Here is a 21533-nt window from a genome sequence, read left to right as displayed (position 1 = left end):
GTGGCGCACGCCTTTAATCCCAGCACTCGGGAGGCAGAGCCAGGCGGATCTCTGTGAGTTCGAGGCCAGCCTGGACTACCAAGTGAGTCCCAGGAAAGGCGCAAAGCTACACAGAGAAACCCTGTCTCGAAAAACCAAAAAAAAAAAAAAAAAAAGATCTTATTAATAAAATCAAACCTGAGGCCAGTTATTGGGGTGAGCACTGGAAGATCAGAGAGCCAGAACAAGCCACAGCTACCTCACCTCACCTGATCCTCAGCTGGTCTTGCTTCCTCAGACTGGAGGCCTCTGAGTCCTCATCCAGAATGGGTCTCAGCTGAATTGCTGCTCAAAAGCCTGAATGCTTAACCAGGCCAAATGCTTCTTGTTTCTGGTCCTCATGCCTTATATTTCTTTCCTTTCTACCATCACTTCCTGGGATTAAAGGCGTGAGTCACTATGCTTGGCTGTATCCTTGAACAGATGGATTTCTGCCTCTGGAATGCTAGGATTAAAGGCGTGTGCTACCACTGCCTATCCTCATGTTTAATATTTTGGCTGTTCTGTCTCTGACCCCAGATAAGTTTACTAGGGTTCACAATATTTTGGGGAACACAATACCACCACAGTGGCCTATCATGGTGACAGTGTGTGACAGGGCAACACATTGTGTCTTGAGCCAGGAAGAGACTAATACTCCACAAGAGTCTTCAAGGCCATGACCTAAGGATGACCCACTAAGACCCACCATGGTTTGTAAGTTTTCCCAACACCACCAGCCTAGGAAGCACACCTTTCTATACGAGGGCCTTTGGAAGGTACTCAACATCCAAAACACAGCGTAAGCCATAAGGCTGAAGCCTTCACCGCTGGCAATAATGATAGAGTCTGACAGTGGAACTTTGGGTAATTGACCATGGTGTTCTTGCAAGGAAAGTAGATGAAAAGCCTTCAAGATCCTTGCTTGATCTGTGTAGAGTCCAAGTGTAAAGTCAATAGAACGGTCCCAACTCCTTCATCAGTTCCAAGATCTGAACAATTCAGAGACACTCAGACTAATGACCTTAGAAGAGAAGAGACACCAGGGGAGAGGAGCGAGCTCACTTTTTTCTTGCACATAGAAGAAAGGTCATGTGAGTACACAGCCAGAAGATGATCACATGCAGGTCAGGAGGAGAGCCCTCAGCATCCCTGCTGGTCACAGAGCTGTGAGATCATAAATTTCTGTTGCTTGACGCAAAACTGTGGCATTCCATGAAGACAGCCCATGCAGCCAACTATAATAGAATCATGGAATCAGGAAAACTCAGTGCCTTTTCCATTCAGTGTGACCAATCTGCTCTTGGTCATCTTTGATGATTTTATAGTCCTTGGGTATGGCTGACAGGACCATTGGCCACAGAACCCATAGTTCTTATGGAATTTGCTTATGGTCTTAAAATGTACTAAGGACCCCAAAGAACTTTCATTTATGTAAATTCTAACCTTTCAATAATTACCACATTAGAGATTAAAATTGAGAAAAAATGTCTTGCTTATTTAAAAAAGCAACAAACACATTAAATCTTTAAAAATGAAACATTTTTAAATGAAGAATAACATATTCCAGACGATTTAATACGAATAATGGAATCTAGCCTGAGGAGCCCAGCTGGTGGATGTTTGCCTCACGAGAATGGAGACTTGAACTGGATCCCCAGAACCCACACTTAAACGAGCAAGGATGGGGGCGCACACCTCCACTTCTAGCCCTGGGGAGCTGACGATGTGGGGATAACTAGAGCTCACTGGCCGAGCTAGCCCACTCAGTGAGTTCTAGGCCAGCGAGTGGCTTTGTCATAAAAACGAAAGTGGGTGGCATCTGAGGAATGACATCTAAGCTCTTCCTCAGGCTTCCACGTGCCCACGCCCATACACATGTGAATGTAAAATCTGTCTACCCCAACACACACGCACCTGCATACACATGTCTACATACTTAAGCCCTGCAAAGAATAGTGGTATCATTTTATATTTTATAATCTCCTTAAGATTCTAATGTAAGATAGATGGATGTTGTGACTGCTTCTAAGTTCAACCTGTTGTGGGATGATCCTTTGGTTGAACATGTGAAGAAACACATAGGCCTCACACAGATGCATCATGTGGATGGGTGTAACAAACATTGGCCTTTTCAGATCATTGTGTTTATTCTTTTATAATACTGAACCAAAATATAACAAGTGGCCATTTCTCAAAGGTTAACTGTTGTGTGCAATCTGAGACCATGACAACAAGCTTTGTGTTCTGTTTCATGAAAGCTCACCAGTACACCACACACTCTAAACAAAGCTCATCATACATGAATGTGTAGCTTTATGCAATGGCCACTGGCTGAGTTAATCCATCTTCCAAATATGGACTTGACAAAATATTTTTATTAATAAGTATGTGTAGTACTATTGTCATGGAATTGCTTAGAAAATCTTTCAAGGATTGAGAAGCTGTCATAGCAACAAATTCAAGTTTTCCAGAATTTTCTTCATTCATAGTGATAGTTGGGTCTCAAGGAATTAGATCATAGCCAGTGTGAAATAGACTTGGGAACACTGGATTGTTTCTTCCAATGCCTGATCACCCTGGTACACAACCACACATCTTTTTGTGGAAGCTTAACTGTGAATTTTGACAGTGTGTCTTCCTGTGTCTGAAGAGACTCTGGGCATACCTGAACTGCTGAGATCTGAAAACTGGCCAGGAAGATGGGATGGTTCTGTTAATTTCATGCTGTGATTATTGTTTTTGTTTTTGTTTTGTTTTTTGTTTTTAAAGACATAGCCCTGGCTGTAGTTGAACTTACTAAGTAGACGGTTATGTGAATCTTAAATCAGTCTTTTAATAAAAAAACCCAGAGCCAGATATTGGGGTAAATGCTGAAAGATCAGAGAGACAAAGGAACGAGCCATCTCTTACCTCTAGGACTCCTCAGCCTGGAAAGCCTCCTCAGCCAAAAAGGCTTCTAGTTCCTGTGTCCTCATGACTTATATTACCTTTCTCTGCCCAGGCTTTAAAGGCATGTGTGCTTCCCAAGCAAAGGCATGAGATCTCAAGTGCTAGGATTAAAGACATGTGATTCCCAAGTACTGGGATTAAAGGTGTGTGCCACCACTACCTGGCTCTGTTTCTCTCCTAGACTGAGTCAATCTCATATAGTCCAGGGTGGCTTTGAACTCACAGAGATCTAGATCTCTGCCTCCTGAGTGCTAAGATTAAAGGTGTGTGCCACCACTGCCTGGTTCTGTTCTCTGATCTGCAGGCAAAGTTTATTAGGGTACACAATATATCACCACAGTAGACTTGGCTGACCTCTAATTCACAGAGATCTACCAACCTCTGCCTCCCAAGTGCTGAGATTGAAGGCATGAACCACCATGTCTGGCCTCTGACTTTAATTCTTTACACAGACCAAGTAAGAATCCACTACTTTTTCCTCTTACTCTCCATGGAGGGATTGGTTATTAATTATCCCCAGTGCTATGCTTCCCGGAGCCAGGTTATAGTTAGTATTGCTTTGTCTCTCCCCCACCTCCCCACGGACCTTATAGCATGTTACCTTTGCCACCCCTGAACTTGTCACCCCAGTTGGAGATGCTCAGACTTCTCCCAGGAGCTCACTTTTCAACACTATAGTGAAGGTCGTGCTCTCCAGATCTTTGAGTGGATGAACATAGTCATATGACTTATCCACTGGAGCAGTCTGATTTCCCTTCACCCATGGCCCTTTGCTTTGTAGGACATCAGAAAGTTCTAGCATTTCAACTCCACTTAGAGTAGAGCTACTTTGGGTCCACATTCTCGCCAAACAAAGTAAATTATTAGAACCATTTGACCACCCTTTCCCCCTCCCCACCCCCCGCCCAGGCTAAAAAGATTCAATTTGGAGTCTCTGCTTGGTGAGTAAGTCCATATCAATTAGTTTGGCTGGATCCAATTACGTATTTCTTCTCCTTGATCCCACACCCGTAAGATCCACTCCCACACATGGTCCCCAGATTGCCACCATTAGAGTTTGGCAGAATCATTCAGTTGTGGTGGTGTCTATTATCCCCATTCGTGGGTTGTGTTTTGTACCTTACCCCTCCAGCAGCTGCTGGAACAGGAGCCCGCTTGTGTGCTTGGAAGGAAAAGGGCTACAGGGACAGGTTTGGGGACCCAGTTGTGTTGCGAAGGCAGCTTCCTCAAGGTGGCCTGGAGTTCTTCTTCAACCACAGTTGGAAGGGCTGCTTGTAGGGCCATGGGAGGCTGTGCAGGATTTCAGAGTAATGCACTTAGCTTTACTGAAATGCCCTCACCCCCTGCACAGGCCTAGCCCAATCTTGAGGGTCCTATTTCTTCCCAACTATGCTCTAGGCTTAACAAAGGAGACCCCTGCCTAGAGGATGGAGACCCAATTACTCTTGTAACACCATTACCTGTAGAATTAGGCTTTCTTTTCCTTCAGGAAATAACTCTGGCTATTCCAGGAAAATTCCTGATGGGGATGCAGCTTTCGGCTCCATTATGGAGACAATGAGCTGACAATATAAAGCTTCTAAAGTCACCATTTTCTTTATTGCCAAGTTCTCCATCACAGTAAGAAACATCCAACCCACCCCCCTTCTCTTTCTTATTTTGACTAAAATATTGAATGCCAGTAATAAGTTAGATCCCTGGAGCCTTCCATTAGCAGGCCGCTACAGGTGCCTGCAAGGGAATAACTGAGTTTTCCTATAGAAAACAGTGAACTAGGTATGCCCTGGCCCTCTGGAAACAAGTTATCAGTGCTTTACATCCAATCAGGACAGAATTCATCCCAGAAAACTCAGAACCGAGCCTGAGAACTCATCTTTAATATTTGGTCACTAGAATAGCATGCTTAGAACAGATGGCTAAGTCATTCTGTGTCACTCTATTATCCTTGAGCCCCAGGTTCTAGGTCACTAGGTCCCAGCAAGAACACCTGGGAGCTTTACTCATGACAGGACGGGCTGAATCTTGATGGTGCCTGCGTCCTTAGGGAGCAACACACACTCAGGCACATACAAACAAAATGAGCTGCCTAACGCCTTCTCAGCTCCTGTTCTCAGAGGCTCGCCATTGTCCACAGGACAGTCTAGACTCACTGGCATCTAGACCTCTATCCTCCTGCCCAATATGCCTCTCCTTTACTCACTGCTTTCAGCTTTTAAGCCATCCAGAATAATCTAGTATTCCCAAAATGGGAGCGTCGGGGTCCCCGGGTGCCTTTCTTTTCCTCTGCAGGAATTTCACTTAGGAATTGCCATCTCAATTGCTGTTTTTATGGTGAATTCTTTTCTGAGGTCTTCTGTTTGCCCTGTACCTGCCCCCCACTGATGTCTCTTCTGCATGTTACACCAGAGGCAGGCTGACCTGGAATGCATCTCAAACATTGACTTGGACGTGAACTAACGGTAGCAAAAGTATAAATTCCTTAAAAGTGAGAGTAAACCCCTACAGTGTCCTCTACAGTGTGGAAGTGGCCGAGCAAGCGTGAGACTCAAGAGCCTGGTGTTCTTTCTCAGGTTCTTTTTGTGAGTTTAGGTGGAGTCAGTTCCCTGGGTGGGGATGAAGTGGATCCCTACCCCATGGACACATGGACTCTTATGTAACTTTGGATAATCTCCATATGCCTGGGCTGAACATTCCAACATATTATGAATATGTATGCTTGCCATGAAAACACATGAGGCGGTAAACAGGAGTTTTCCTCTGACAGGGTCACTTCGAGGCTAATTTCCCTTCACTGAGCTTGCCTCAATATGGGTTTAAGGCAGTTTTATCTTCCTTTCTTTCAAGAAGTGGCTGACTCTACATTGGCCCCAGGAAAGGAGGGGCTTGATGCTTCCCTACCAGGAAGTGGCAGCCCCAAGGCGTGCTAGAGGATACCAGATGTTTCTACAATCACCTATATCACGGGTGGACCCTCCCTTCTCATCTCTTCCACCATCTCCTCCTTCTGGGACTGAGTTCCTCCTACTCCATCCTAAACCCACCCAGGTTTGGGTCCTTCCCTCTACCTTCTGCTGAGAAGTGCCCCTCTCACCCCATCCCAGCGTCCCTCTTAATCATCACTGTTCAGCAGCCCTGTTCAGCAGGTGCGCAACAGAGGTTCCAGGAGAGAATACAAATTTGATCTAAGACAAGCTGCAGTGGCCTCGTGAAGTAGGGTGATAAGGGGGCACCAAATCAAAGGTTCTCTTGAAAAGTTCCTTGGACACGTTGAAAGAAGCCTGCTGTTCCACCAAGGAGTTCTGTGCCCTTGGGCGATTCACAACACAGAGCTTCCAAATTGCTTTCAGAGATGGCAGAATGGACCCATGTACATATCCTCATTACATGGTTTCTGTGTGCTGACAGAGTCAAAGAATTGACTCCTCATGAGTTTGTTTAAAGAGGAGACACTGCCCTTAGGCTAGGGCCTGTGACACCTATGTTCACATTTCTCTCTCCTTCATTTTCCCATTGGAAGACAATGTGGACTGTTTAGTGTCTGGAGCCTACACTCAAGTCTCCTCTTGATCATGTATTAGAGGCTTCCTCTGGAAAGCTTGGTATGATGTCACTGGCCCAAGTGCAGAAGCACATCGCATGACTGTGAATACGTTATGTATTCATCCTACTAACATTCATGCCACACAGAAAATGTAGGGCCCATTTCTAAGAGGCAGCTGGCTTGGATTCCAATATTGCCCTTGGCTGCTGTTGGCCTAGCAACTTCCCTCAGCTTTCATGTCTTCATCTGTGACATGGGAATGGTCATCATGTCCAGCAAACAGGATTGAGTGGCTTGGATACCACAAGAATGCAAAATAAACTAGGGAGTTGTATTCTGTGACACAGTCCAGAAATATGTATACATTATTATATCTCCTTTCATGTATACTTGTTTGTGTGTTTTAATTCTTCTACAGGAGCATCTTCACTACTTTTGATAACAAATTTGCTTTCATTTCAGTACCCTGCAGCTGTTTTGATATGGGATCTATGATCCCCAGATGTTATTGCCCTGGCTTTTTTCTTTTCATTGGATCAGATGATCATAGGCAGACACCAGACAATGGAAAAGATGTGTGTGGGGAGGGAAAGAAGGAAGCCAGGACTGAACAAAGGCTTGGGGACTGGCTGGCTTTGGGGTGCTGGGCTGTCTGGTTGGAAGGAAGCCTGCAGAAGCTGGTTTTGAAGAAGGGGAGTATCCTCAGGGAGGGCAGCAGTGGCCTGCAGCCCTACAAGTAGTACCATATTGTGGATTAGGAAGGTCAGAAGACATGTTTTGATTCAAGTCAGGGAGTCCTTCCTCTGAACAACAAAGAACATCACCAGTACTGGCCAGTCTGCTTCTGGTGGCCTTTGCCTCTGTTGCCGGCATGGCTCAGACCTGGGCCTTCTGTTGCCTGTTCTCTTTGAAAGGTATATAGGGTGAGACCAATTTCTTAGATTTCTAAGGAGGGTCAATGAAATAGTGTTTGTGACATGGAGAAGAAAATAACATGTCTCTTCCATTATTGCCAGGTTGGCAGTGTGAGCTTAAACGGGTTTTGGAACAAAGCTTAATACAAATTCAAATAATAGCTTTGCCTCAGCCCACAGAATCTCTTCATTCAGACATCCTTCATCCTTCACCTTCTGCCTTGTGTATCATCTCCAGACACCTGCCTCACCCAAAGCCCCATCTCTCCCATCATTGAGAATGTTCTTCACATCTAATTTATGACTGTTTCTCACCTTGTATGGCTGCCATATTGGACGGTTCTACCCTTGTGCTAACTATCATAGCATTCTTCATGTCATCCATTACATGCCCGCTCCTGGCAATTTGTCAACAATTTAAAGAAGAGGCAAAGTTCAGGAGTTTAGGGACTCTGCTGAGAAAAGCCATGGAAGGACCATGGAAAGTAGAAGAGCTGAGCCATGAACCTGTTAGATGCTGGTGGGACCAGACTGGCCCTTCAGGGAGCACTGTGCAAAGATGACTAGGCCCACAGCCAGGACACTGGCTCCTTGTTTAAGCTCCAAGGCCTGGAACATGCTCCTGTGAATTAGACACAAAAGGCTAAGCAAAATAATATGATTCCTTTCAAAATTCAGGTTTCCATATTCTTCCCAACTGCCGTGTGTGTGTGTGTGTGTTTACAAAGAATGAAGGTTTCTCAACAGGAGATGGGTGCTGCTGGGAAATCTCAAGCCTGTGGGTCTGATTCTGCATGGGCATTTGCACTTTGCTCTTGGCGAGTGTCTGTTTCCTGCTGGAAGCATATGGGTTCCTGCCAATGCCAAAGCTATTGGACTTCTAAATATAGCGTAACAGATGTGGATGAGGACCATATTATTTTCTGCATTGCACAAAGGGTCTTTTTCTTTTCTTTTTCTTTCTTTTTTTTTTAACCCAGAAAAGCCAGACAGCAGCCCAGTTCTGGTTAGGCTCAGCCATCTCAGTGTAGGACACTGGGGTTGGTCTCATGACTTTCAAGTGTTGATTCCTTTACACCAGATTTTTCTTAACCTGTGCTCTGGGAACAAGTGTCCTTGCCTAGACTCAAAAGCTATTCCTTAGCTCCTTAGAAAGGAATGTGGTGATGCTTGTGTTTTTCTTACAGAGTGGTTTCTCTGACTATCAAAATATCAAGCCAAGCATAGTATGAAACAGTGACTGAAGGTACACGGTTCCACAGTGTGTGTGTGTGTGTGTGTGTGTGTGTGTGTGTGTGTGTGTGTGAGCTGGAGCCACAGGTCCCATGCTGTGTTTGGAGGCAAAGGCAGTCATCTTAATATATCACTACTCATCCCTGGCTAGCGGGTATCTAGCTGGTTTAACTGATGGGTTCTATGTACCCACCATTGTCCTAACACTGTGTTGTCACACCCACTGGTGACACTACACACTCCTGTTCTTGAGACCTGTGAATTTTACTTGATGTTGTGAATTTTACTCGATGCGTATTTGTTCATCCAACAAACACCAAGGTGATTTTTCCTTGCCCTGCCCACCCAGTCCTTTCAAAGTGGGCAGCGTTTCTGATAGCAGCAGTGCTGGCCAGTGAAAACACGGGCCCGTGGTTAGTCCGAGGCAGAAGCCTGCTCATGGAACGTGAGGTCTATTTGGCGGGGAAGGGAGTCCACAGTGCAAGGTAAGGGTGAAGTCCAGGGGTAATCTGGAGACAGGCAGCACACGAGCTGCTGTTTCCAAGCTCCCCCTTGAAGAAGGCCACATGTGCCATTTCCTAGGCTGTTAGTCAAGAGAAAGGTGGCCTGCAGTTAAAGCTTAGAATAGAAATTTCACTTGGTTTTATATGAATGGATCAAATTTGGAGACTAAAAATGGTACCTGATTTCACCTTCTATGGCTCCCTTTCCATTACTGCTCTAATGGGGATCTTGGTGAATATTATTATATTCCCCAGCAATCTAAGTTCTTCTTAGAGTCTAAAGTCATGTACCTTATCTTATGTCCCTTGAAGTCAAATCTAGTGTTAATAGAGTCTATGAGACACTGGACAGGTGTCTGGTTCATCTCCTCTTTCTTAGTATCACAGAAGTTACATGATCAAATATAATACTAAAAGACTAAATACTTGCGGCTCTTTTATATATATTTAAAACACACAGTAAGAACATAAGAACATCTCAAATCATTTAAAAGGTTAAATGGGCTATCAACCAAAATCTTTGGAAATTTCATAAAATTTAAATATCTGCAAACAATTCAACCAAAAGGAAAGGGGAGGGGCGGGGTCAGAAACAAACTCCCAACATTTGGCCATAGAGGGCACTTTACATGTGAACCAAATGGTATTACAACATCATCTTTCAGAGAACTAGTCACTACACCCCGTGAGAAAGAGTACAAGAGCAATATCGGAGACATCCCCCAATCCCACACACCCAGTTAGAACATTCCATTAAGAACTCCTCTGCCATGGGCTTTCGTTCATTGCATAAGCCACATTACATCTCCACAGCGCAATGCCATGCAGGCTTTGAGTTCTGTAAAGTAGGCTGGTGTCCATTCTATAAAAATATTAACTTACAGTACATAACACTGCTTAATTTTTAACCTGTACAGTTTTTCCCTCCCATGGGTGACACACATCAGTTTGTACAAGCCAGAAAAAAAAAAAAAAAACCACTCATCTGGTTGTTTACATCTGGGATAATAGTCAACAGAGTCAACCAGAATTTGGTGTGATGGGAATAGTCTATGAGAGTATCAATACAGTAGAACAGTAAGTACTGCAAATAACAATAGGCAGCCTTTAACAAGTGATACAAAATAAAATTGTCCTGGAGTTTTACTTATTAATTTATTTAGGCTGAAAAGACCTAGCTGAAAATGTCCTGCCAAATAGCCGACCAACTGATCCAGAAGTTTAGAGGTGCCGAGACTCGGCAACCTGCCGCACAACCCAAAACACTGGCGAAGTTCAGGGCTCTTCAAGTGCATGGCTTCAGTGTTACAAGTGCATTAATCACATTCCTTCAATTAGTTAATCCTCTAGACAGCTTTCTTTGTGTTTTGCATGCATCCTGTTCCGTTTTCATTAAGGGCATCTCTTCTTGAGGAGCCATGGGCTTTGCTTTTCAATTTGTTTTTTGTGATTTTTCTTTGAATGTTTTGTTTAACTGTCAAAACCTCCAACGCTCTGAACAAATGAACAGTAGCTGTGGTCTTACAGAAGAGGGCTGTGAGCATCATGCAAAATGAAATGAAGAGAGTGTCAGAGACGGTTTATAAAAATGGCACATTTATTGCTACAGAACGGTCATGTACATGACTTCATCGAATAACTACAGATGGGAACAGGTAATGGTCTAGACCAAGCTGGGTGGTTTGCCTCTTCAGGAAGTCCAGCACACAACCTGTTTGGACACTTCTACAAATCAGAAATACACCAAAAACATGAAAAATCGAGGCACTCAGCCACACATTGAAAACAAGGTGTAACTGTTTATCTTTTTTTTTTGAAATGTTTTCCCTTTTTTTCTTTTTTTTTTAACTTTTTTTTTAAAGTTTTTAATGCTGCAGCTATGTGTACAGTCGCAAAAAAAAAAAAAAGAAAGAAAGAAAAAAGTCCGCACTGCGACCCTACAACTAAAAACAAAAACAAAGAAACAAAAACAAACAAAAGAAGCTACCATACAGTTTCATCTCGGTAACACATGGTAAAATAACATCTTTTAAATAGTAAAATAAAGTAACAAACTTTTACTCATAATGATTCCAAAAATCTACAAAGAAGAAATATTCAGAATCTGACAATTTTTTTTTGTAATATTCATGGTATAAAAGGATTGCTCCTGCGAAAAATAAGCCAAATATATTTTTTATTTTTTAAATTTAGTTTTTTTTTCCTACTAGGGTGTACTACAGTCTATTTTATAGCAAAAGAGCACTAGACAGACAAAGCTTTATAACAAAAAGCCAGGCACTGATACATGGTAAATCTCTGCTTTTTTTTCTTATCTTCACTTAATTGCATCACAAGTAACGAGAATGAAAAAGGCCACAGTTCATATATTTCACCATTACATATGTCTATAATACTTGAAATGAGCATATGGCAAAACAGCACTGCACAGAGATGAGTCACTTCAAGTCCCATGAGAAAGAACATCTCGAAAGAAAACAAACATAACCAAAGCAAAATCAAGAAGAGGCCCAAAGGCCTTGGTGCCCCATTGTCTTGGAATTCATCATATTCCGTCTTCACCTCTTTATTTATTTATTTTTTTAAATTTATTTAATTTTTGCTTCCAGTCAGCCGGCAGACTACTTTTTTTTTTTTTTTTTTTTGTGCTTGTTTATGCTGAATCGTTTCATTCCTGACTTAAGTTCAGTTTTGGACACAGATCATATTCTGCCTGTTGGATGCAAAGATGAAAAAAAAAAATCCTCTTACCCCCAAGTCTCAGTTCGACTCCCTCCCACTTCCCAACCCCTCATCAAAACAAAGATCACAAATAATAATTATAATAAAAAAATCAAGAGATGGGAAAAACGTGGAAAAACAAAACAGAACCAGGAATCGGAAGACTGAGTCAGAATCAGTTGTACGACTGGGTGATCTGAGAGTTGTATGCACATTAGTGTTCCTCACAGTTACACAGAGGACAAATGGCGGGAACTCCTAGATGGACAGATCCCTAACTCTGCATATTCATAAAGTACTTGAATGTGGAGGTGGATCAACTGCTCCAAGCTGCTTTCAAAGTCTGAGCCTCTAAACGGGTCCCTAACCTATGCATCACCACACCATATATATCTAGTGTAGTCTGGACCCTTATGAAATGTATGTATAGTATTTTAATCCTGTCTTTAAGTTGCTTTCAAAAATCCAGTGCAGGAATACCAATATCTTACCTGGGTTTGATAATTACAAAATAACAACAAGAAAAAAAACACATTAAAAAGGCCACATTCCCTTTCTTCTTCTTTGCTTTTAAACTGGAGATACAACCCAATTACTACAGAGAGGGTCAGATCATGTTTCTCCACCAAGCAGAATGCAGCCAGCAGCTTCTGGTGGCCTTTAGGGAGTCTTTTGCTTATTTCCAAAAGGAATTTGACAATAGCCGTATTACATTACCAAGTAATGAATACATCAAAGCTGGTGAGCAAGAAATCGCAGCTTTTCCTCTGTTTGAGTGAGAACAGAATATAAAAGCACCAATTGAAAAAAAAAAATCAAATGACTAATTTAACTTTTTGCTTTGTTTACAGATTGGAAAAACTTTAATTCAGCTTTAGTAAGCACCTTTACGATAACATGTATCAAAAGTGCCATTCTGAAAATGTACATCAATGCAGGGAGTATTTCCAGTTCCCTAAAGAGTAAACACCATATTCTCTTCTATACACTTATCCTGAATGTGATCAGAGTATACCTGCTTCCTATATAATAATAATGTTCCTAGGGATACCCGCCTTGGTAGACTATACAAAGTGAGTGCAGAATGGATCACGAAAAGGAAATCTTCAACATGGGGGAGGGAACAAGTACACATGGTTTCCATCATTTAGGGAGGAGGGGAGTGTACATTATTGTCTTCCGTGCCCTTCTTTGAGCCCCTCTGTTCGCACGTTTCACAGGAAAGCCCCCGAAGAACTTTTCATGAAATTTGATTTCTGCTATTCTCCTACGTTTTCAATCCACCTCCACATTTTAGGAACTTAACAAATCAAAGCATTTTAGTTTTATCACTACTGAACATATTTACAGTTTTCAACACGCACGCGCGCGCACACACACACACACACACACACACACACACACACAGCTAATCAAAATGTTTATGGGTTTGTAAAAGGTGACCACGTGATAACTATCTTATTTGTTCTTACATTTTCGGAAATGAACATAAATTTCAGATTCTTGTAGCTCACTATTTCATTTAAATGACTTTTTTTAAAAAAACCACACAGTTTAGAAAGCAAAAAACAAAAAACCTGATACAATGTATTAAAACACATAATAACAAGAGTCTACATGTAAAAATATAACTTTTACATACACAGTTTCAAAATAATGATAGGTTTGCCATTGGTTGCATAAAATTTACAAATGTGTTTCATCACTACGTAACTGGTAAAACAGGACAACGGATGGGGCATTTAGACCATTTCCATGGATTTATGGCATTTACTCAGTGCTGATAGGTGGAAAAAACTACTTCAACAGGGATTTTTTTTTTTTTCTTAATACATGCCAAGATTGTGTGGCTGTAAAAATAGAAACCAGTTAGAGACGAAAGGATGCTGACGGATGCTTAAGTAGAAGCACTACTGTTTACTGCACTACACACCAAAGTCAACCATTAGGAAGATTTCGGATGGGAATTGGTTCAATTGTGCCCAGAGTGAACGCTAGCTATCTGATGAGTTGCTGTGCCATAGTTTGATCTATGTTTCTATCAAATGTTAAGTATAAACTTCATTCATACTGGCCAGAGAATACTGCACTATACCCCTCCTCATAAAAGTGCAACTTAATGCTTCAGGACTTATAAGGCTTGTTATAATGCTGCATGATTGGTTGGCATTTTTCAGACGAAGGAGGAGGCAAGTAAGTCATCTACTTTTTAGTAAACCCATTTTGAAAAAAAAAAAAAGAAAGAAAGAAAGAAAGAAAGAAAGCAACAAAATCAATCAGCTCGGTCACACTACTTGCAATTTTCTCATTTGACGGTTTTTGAACTTGACTCTTTTTTTTTTTTTTTAAGTTTTTGTATTTTTTCCAAAAATCTGACCATGTATTCAGAAACGCCTCACTGCACACTACTTCGGCTACACAGGTAGGTAACACTTGAATCGTTTTGTTAAATCACAGCCACTTTGATTATGTTATGTTTCCGATGATATAAACATTGGAAGGCACAGTGGTAACATTGTAGCATTCTAACCGTGTACCTCTGAAAATCCCAGGAGAGGGTCACAAGGGCAGCGCCACAAGCTGGACAAACTCTTTTTGCCTTGCCTGGGCAATGCTGCATGTAATTTCTACACATGATGTGATTTTTTTAAGTCCTGTGTTCCCAAAAGACTGGAGAAACAACTTTCTACTATTTATGAATGAGAAGCAACATCAGGGTCAGCACTCCGTCCTGCACTGCCCCTCCGGAAGCAGAGTTGGCACTACAGGGTACGATAACAAACTGGGGAAGGGACAAAAATCAGACCAAAAAAAAAAAAAATCCATATTTACAGTAAAATCTTTCTTTTAAAAAAGTTAATCAGTACTATTTTTTTACAGGAGAAAAAAGTCTGAAACAAATGAACAAAAGCTTACCATAGTCACTAAATTTTTAATATATATTTATATATATATTTATATATATATTTGTCATAGGTCTATAACATCCATCTGTCCCTCCTACCCTAAGGAATGGCTAATGTCATCACTTGGCTGCCATCAGGACGTTTGCTGGTTTTGTTATGAGGGTAGCCGGGCTTCCCCTATCCAATATCCGGTCATTAGAAACACTAGCTGACTTGAATACCAACAAAAACGTTCATGTCGTTTTCTTCAGAAGTACACTTTTTCATTATTGCAAGTTTACAATTTTTTTTAAATTAAATATTTTTTTCAGACTTACAAATTAATTATATTTTTTTTTTCCAAAAGAAGTTTAGGCACAAATGCATTGCTCCACAGTGTGGAAGGATTGCCATTCAGTCTCTGGGCTGTGTCTCAGCCTGTACATACCGCTTCGCACATTCAGAATGATATGTTAAAGAAGTCGCCCCTCAAGTTGCACTTTTTTCTTTCTTTCTTTCTTTCTTTCTTTCATTTTTTTTTGTTTGTTTTTCTGCTTTTTGATAATTGGGAATGCTGAAACCTCTTGCGTCTGCGATTCATAACTACTCAGACTTGTCTTATATTACAAAAAAAGGGGTTAAGGAGCAGTGTTTATGTGGGTTTAGGATAATACAGCTGTTAAGGAAGTGGTCTCTTGTTTTAATGAAGCAAGGTGGCAACTTGGACCTGAGAAAGGAAAAGGAGAAAAAAATAATTAATATGGTGATAGGAAAAGATTTTTCTTTTTTAATTTTTTAAGTCCCCCTTTTTCAAGAAAAGAAAAAAATACTGGCTAATCTGGGTAGTTCCAGTTGTTTGTGGCTTATGTGCCCCTGAGAGCTGTGGGTGGGCACTGAGAGTGGACAACAGACCCAGCGTACCCTTTCACATCTGTCCCATGTGATTCGCTGCGTCTCCCATCCCAGGGTGTGGACCAGCCAAGGACAGAGGGGGAGGTTCTGAGGACACTTTCTCTTCCTCCCTTCTTTTCAGGCAGGCAGCTTTCGGGTTCAGATTCCTTTCTGTGGAATGGGAAAGCACAAGGCATCCAGTCAGCAGGGCTCAGCTGAGGGTGGAGAAGCACTCCATGTCCACGCCAGACACTCAGACTCCATTTCACATTGCAGGATGAGGGGATGGTACACTGGAGGGCAACACATTCACTGCACACAGACTCTGAACTGGATTACATGGAGGCAGGCAGAATGGCTTAGGCCTAAAGTCCTTGCACTTGAGAGGCAGAGCCAGGAAAACTGTAAATTTGAGGTCAGTCTCTGCTATACATAGTTTTAGGCTAGACTGAGTTATACAATAAGACCCTTCCTCAAAATAATGACAACAATGATTTAAAAAGATGAGCTAGGACGATAGCTCATTATTACTGTGCAAGCCTAAGGGCCTGAGTTCAGTACCCAGCACCCACATAAAAGGTTACATGTGGTAGCAAGCTTGCAATCCAGCACTGGCACAGAGATAGGCAGATCCTTGGGGCTCACTGGCTAGCCAACCCTAGTCTAATTGACAAGCCCTAGGTCCCAGTGAGAGGCCTGGTCTCAGGAAACAAGATAAATAGCCCCTGAGGAATGATGCTCCACGCTAACAACTTCTGACTTTCATACACATATAACACACACACACACACACACACACACACACACACACACACACATACACACATACACACACACACACTTGTACCCACACATATCTACCCCACAAAAGAAAAGAAGGAAACTAGGTTGGCCAATCACGTCTGATAACTGACAGCACAAATGGAAATGCTGTAATATAACACTAGTTAGAAAAACACTCTACAACTTAATTACAGGAGATGGATTTTGATACAGTCCCACATCCTAGCAATTCTCTGGAGGGAGCTTAAGCATCTATCTCCTGACCTCGCACTTGCTGCTCCAGGCTGAGGATGACAGCCACGGCCTGGTGGAGAATCAGGAGCTTGGTCTGTGGCTTGTCGCTCTTCAGGTGGAGCTGCACCATGCGGCCCAGCTCTTTGAAAGCCTCATTGATATCACGGACCCTCAGGCGCTCGCGGGCATTGTTAGCCATCCTCCGTTCCTTTTCACGTTCTGCCTTCTGCTCTGGGGTCAGGTCCTCATCATCGTTATTGCTGTAGGGCGAGAGGGATGGGACCTTTAATGATGGTGTGGGGGAAAGACGGTATCTGTATTACATTTTTTTTTGAGACTCATCCGGTCCATCCTTGGTGGAAATGTATCCATTTGACCTTCATCTGACCTTGGGGTTGGTTTAGGAAATGCACACACAAAACTTTTGGTTCCTCCCAGGGATTTTACCCAAATCCAATAGAAGAGGATGATCTGGGCTCCAGCAGGGTCACAGGGTGTCCATCCTGTTGTTGTTGTTATTGTTGTAGGGGACCCATCAGGGGAATGAAGATCTCATGCACTATGTAATATGTACTACTCAGTCTTAGTGCAGACAGCGACCCAGGCTTAACTTATACTTACGAAAACACAAACGATTACTTACACAATCTTTAGAAAATTTTCATACCGTGATATGTATAACGGATGGAAGATAAGTGAGAGACAGATTTTTTTTGATCATAGTAAATACAAGCCATGTTAACAGGAGTATGAACTGGAAACAGCAGACAACAGACAGTGTCCACCTCCAAAGACTGTCCAAACCACTGACTGTCTGAATCCCGAGTCTTCTTTCCTCTAGACATTAAATGAAAAGTTGGGCGGGGCAGGGAGGGGCATGATTTCTGTGGTCTTTCATATTATGGATGCTTATGATCTCCAAAATAAGTTGAGTTGAACTGACATCAGCTATGTGATACAATACAAAACCCATGCAGCTCCTCTGTATAACTGGCCAAGAGCTCTGTGAGTCACAAAGGAGGCCAAACAATTCTCTGTTAGAACTCAAATATTCTATGACTCATCACAAAAGAATGGGTTCAGTATGCATAAGGTCGGGTTCTGACCATCTCTGGCGGTCATAGTGACCCTTCTGAGACTTTGCTATTGAAGGTGAATAGGCGGATGAGCTATCTCGAAAATGTGTCTCTTACAGATGGACACGTGGACCCAGGATTGCAAACATTTTGAGGGCTATAATAAAGAAAAGAGAGTTGGGGGAGATGTTTTGTCTCAAAAAGACTCATCAAAACAAAAAACTCCAGATGAGATACCATGAGCAAATATCTTTTCTGGATTTTGGATTTGAGAAGCATTAAGGGGGGGAAAGGAAATACTACACACACACACACACACACACACACACACAGAGAGAGAGAGAGAGAGAGAGAGAGGGAGAGAAGAGAGAGAGAGAGAGAGAGAGAGAGAGAGAGAGAGAGAGAGAGAGAGAGAGTTTCAGTCCAAGCTACTGGATACAGAACCTTGAACAGAAGCTTAAAAATTCCCTAAGCCCATATTGTTCAAAGAATCAAGACGATGAATCCTCTTACTCAGAACTGAAGATGTGGAAGATTAGCTCTTCACTGTGCATGAAATGGATGCTGACTTCAAATGGGTGTAGCCTTCCCATGTGGTCTGTCCCTGAGCTCCTGGAGTCCCATTTAGTATGCCCTTGCACATGCCTGTATCGAAGTGCTTCCCCTGTTTCTTTCTAGTCTCAGGTTTACAATAGGTTCTTCCACCCATTTTGAACTGATTTTTTTTTTTTTTTTTTTTTTTTTTTTTTTTTTTTTTTTTTTTTTGGTACAGGGTGAGAGTCAGGGGACCCAGTTTAACCTTTCTGCATGTGGTTTTCTAGTTTTCCCAACACAGGGAAGTAGAAGTAGGGATACTGAAAGGAAGCAAAGAACAGGAGAGTATGAAAATGTTCAAAGTGGACTTGACAGGAAATGCCATTATGAAACCCATCACTGTGTACAACGAACATATGCTAATAAAAAGGAGGGAAGAAAAGTCCTCAGGTGGCGTCCACAGTACAAACAGGGCCTGTTACCCTGGGGGCGTCCTAACCGGGACAGGCACTCTCGAACTCTGTGAAGTACTTAAGGGATGTAAGGATGCTCACACAGAAGAGTGCCTGCTGGGGCAAGGTGATGGGGCAAGGTGGTGGGAAGTGCTGCAAAGCTGGACTTCGTGACGCCCCAGCCAGCGCACCGCCCTCTCTCTTTTTTTGCTTCCACATTTTCCTCCCGGCTTCTCCTTTTCCCTCGCGCAGAATTTCTGCTGGTGGTAAGGGAATGCAGCCTGCTATTACACTGTTCCTGCATTCCATTATGCAAAAAGGAATAGCTGAGTCTCTGGTAGGCTTATTCTGAAGCAAAAGACTGGCGGTATTTTTAGACAGTGACCATGTGTCAAACCTTCCATAGGGGGAACCGGGAAATGGAAAGCTGTCCTTTAAAAGTTTTCAGGCTAATGACTAATTAGAAGTCGTTAGTCACATAAATAAATCGCTCACGGACATAAACTAGATTTGAAGAGCACTACCTCAGAGCAGACTCTGCAAGGCATACATTAGAAATGGCATGAGGACGACTGTTAACAAGAAGACACTTAGTGGCAAGTAAAATGATGTTCTGAAACTTCCAAGAACCAATGAATATGTATATGTTATAGCCACCAAATTACCAAGAACTGACGTGGCTAACAGAGAAGCTGTTCAGGATGTGAAATTCCCACCCAAGGGTTTCTTGCCAATGTGGCCACAAATCAGGAAACTGCAATGCTGAGAGAGAGCCAAGAGAGAAGCCCTGAACATCTTAGGAGCAGGACATAGAATGTAACGTGTCCTGATAGTTATAAAGAGAGGAAAAGGCAGTGTGGACTTGACTCATGAAAGACACCAGCTGTGGCCCCGAGAACCACAACCTTCAAAAGAAGCTGAAGTCTTGGCACAACTGGGTAATCTGTAATGAAAATTAACCCAAAGCAGTGAAGACAATGTATATGGGTCCTGAGGAAACCCAAACAGTCTCATCACCAGACTCAAGTTTAAAGAGACACATTGAATTCAAAGACACCAGGTATTTAAGAACATCAACTTGAAGCTATTTCCCTGCAGTTGTGTTTTTAGTAGCAGAGAGGGGGGGAAAAACCATTAGAATTTCTTTTACATGCAGCAACCTGTAGGATAAAACTAGGAAATCAGAATTTTCTCACTTTAAAGATAAGAAAAAACACTTACAGTTGTATATACAATCAATTGACTCTTTAGCGTGGCTAAAAATCTCCTTTTTGGAAATATTTTGGGCAAAAACACTTCTGACCAAATTTGAAGAATACAGTTTTAACAAGAAACTGTTTTCACTTGAATCAGGTACAAATAATTTTATGGTGTGCAATTAGCATTAGGTCCAAATTTGTAGATTCAAAGGCACTTAGGTTTCACTAGAATACAGGTATCTTAAACGATACCGGAAATACTTCTAGGACAGGCCTTCCATTTACTTTTCATCTGAGGCTTTACCTGCCAGGAAAAAACTGAGAAGTTTCTTCCTGTTCTGTTCACTTCATCAAAGTCCAATAAAGGAATTAAATGAAGCGACAGTATTATATACTGTTACCTAGATCTTGACCTAGTAATTGATTTGATATCCTTCTTGTCGTCATCTAATTTCTTGTCCTCAGAAGATTTTGTGTCTTGCAGGTTCTCATCTCCCTCATCATCGGATTTGATCTCGGAGCTTCCAGAAGACACACTCTGGCCCTGGAGACCTGGTGGCATTCCTATAGAAAAATGAAACAATAAAAAAAAAAAAAGAAACAGAGATCAGCTGATGTCCAGAATTCTGTGCATAAGTGCATTCACCCCAGAAACTCGGAGCCTCCAGCCAGACAACCCATCCTGCTGATCTGGAATCCTGCCGTCACTCTCCTGTGCTGTCTGGTGAAGTTTCAGAAACGCACCTGTGGAAACAAGTTTTCCTTGCATCGGCTCTGAGGTTAAATTCTATTTTGCAATCTTTTGGAGTAGATGGTAATTTCACTGTCTACAAAACATCAACTTAATTGCAATGAAAATCATAATCATGAAAATCATACACCTCAATGTTCTGATTAAGAACCCGAGTAAATATCAGCTATTATATTGAGTTTCTTCCATATGCAATGATTTAATAGAAAAATGTCCTTAAAATATAATTCCCAGGGAGTACTCTAAATATGTGCAGTCAAGGCTTCAATAGATACCCTAATGATATTCTGAAATTAAGCTTCTCTTATGTTAGAGGAGTAATCAGCATTTTAAAAGGGTACCTATGGAAGGGGGTGCATTGCTCAGAGGAGAAATCTGGAATTTTAACTTATCTCCACTGCTAATGTTCACACAACATTTGAAAGATTACTTATTTGTTTGTATGTGTCTCTGTGAAAGTATACTCACATGTATGTGTCTGTGGACACACCTGTTCTCACAAGGAGGCCAGAAGAAGGCATCTGGTGTCCTTCTCTATCACTTTCTGCCTATTGCTTTGAGGCAGGATCTCTCCCTAAAACCTGGAACTCACGTTTTCTTGATTAGTCTGGAAGCCAGCAAGCTCCAGTGGTCCTCCTGTGTCCTCTCCCGTGGAAGTTAGGGTTATAGGTGTGTACAGAACTTCTCAGGCTGGTATGAGGGTGCTGACATTTAAACTCAGGTTCTTATTGTTGCTCATTAAGCACTCTTAACCACTCCCTGGCCTTCATACTTCATTTAAAACATGACCTTAATGAAATCTATTTCTCAGGTTGATGTACATCTGTCACAAAGATCCTTCCATTT

General features: G+C 42.1%; 1 protein-coding gene across 1 annotated transcript in view; it reads right to left on the bottom strand.

Moving 5' to 3' along the window:
- Positions 1 to 11064: 11064 nt before the first annotated feature.
- Tcf4 (transcription factor 4) overlaps positions 11065 to 21533 on the bottom strand; it is a 170717-nt gene continuing 160248 nt past the window's right edge. The window contains exons 12-15 of the mRNA XM_059246049.1: positions 20338 to 20500; positions 16706 to 16935; positions 15689 to 15829; positions 11065 to 15494 (exon numbers count right to left, since the gene is read on the bottom strand). Coding sequence (XP_059102032.1) covers positions 15693 to 15829; positions 16706 to 16935; positions 20338 to 20500 — 530 coding nt within the window. The 3' untranslated portion in view covers positions 11065 to 15494; positions 15689 to 15692. The remainder of the gene's footprint in view (positions 15495 to 15688; positions 15830 to 16705; positions 16936 to 20337; positions 20501 to 21533) is intronic.

Source organism: Peromyscus eremicus, chromosome 19 (assembly GCF_949786415.1).
Source record: "Peromyscus eremicus chromosome 19, PerEre_H2_v1, whole genome shotgun sequence".
NCBI lineage: Eukaryota > Metazoa > Chordata > Mammalia > Rodentia > Cricetidae > Peromyscus > Peromyscus eremicus.
Note: the sequence above shows the minus strand (reverse complement) of the source record. Positions and strands in the feature narration are given on the sequence as shown.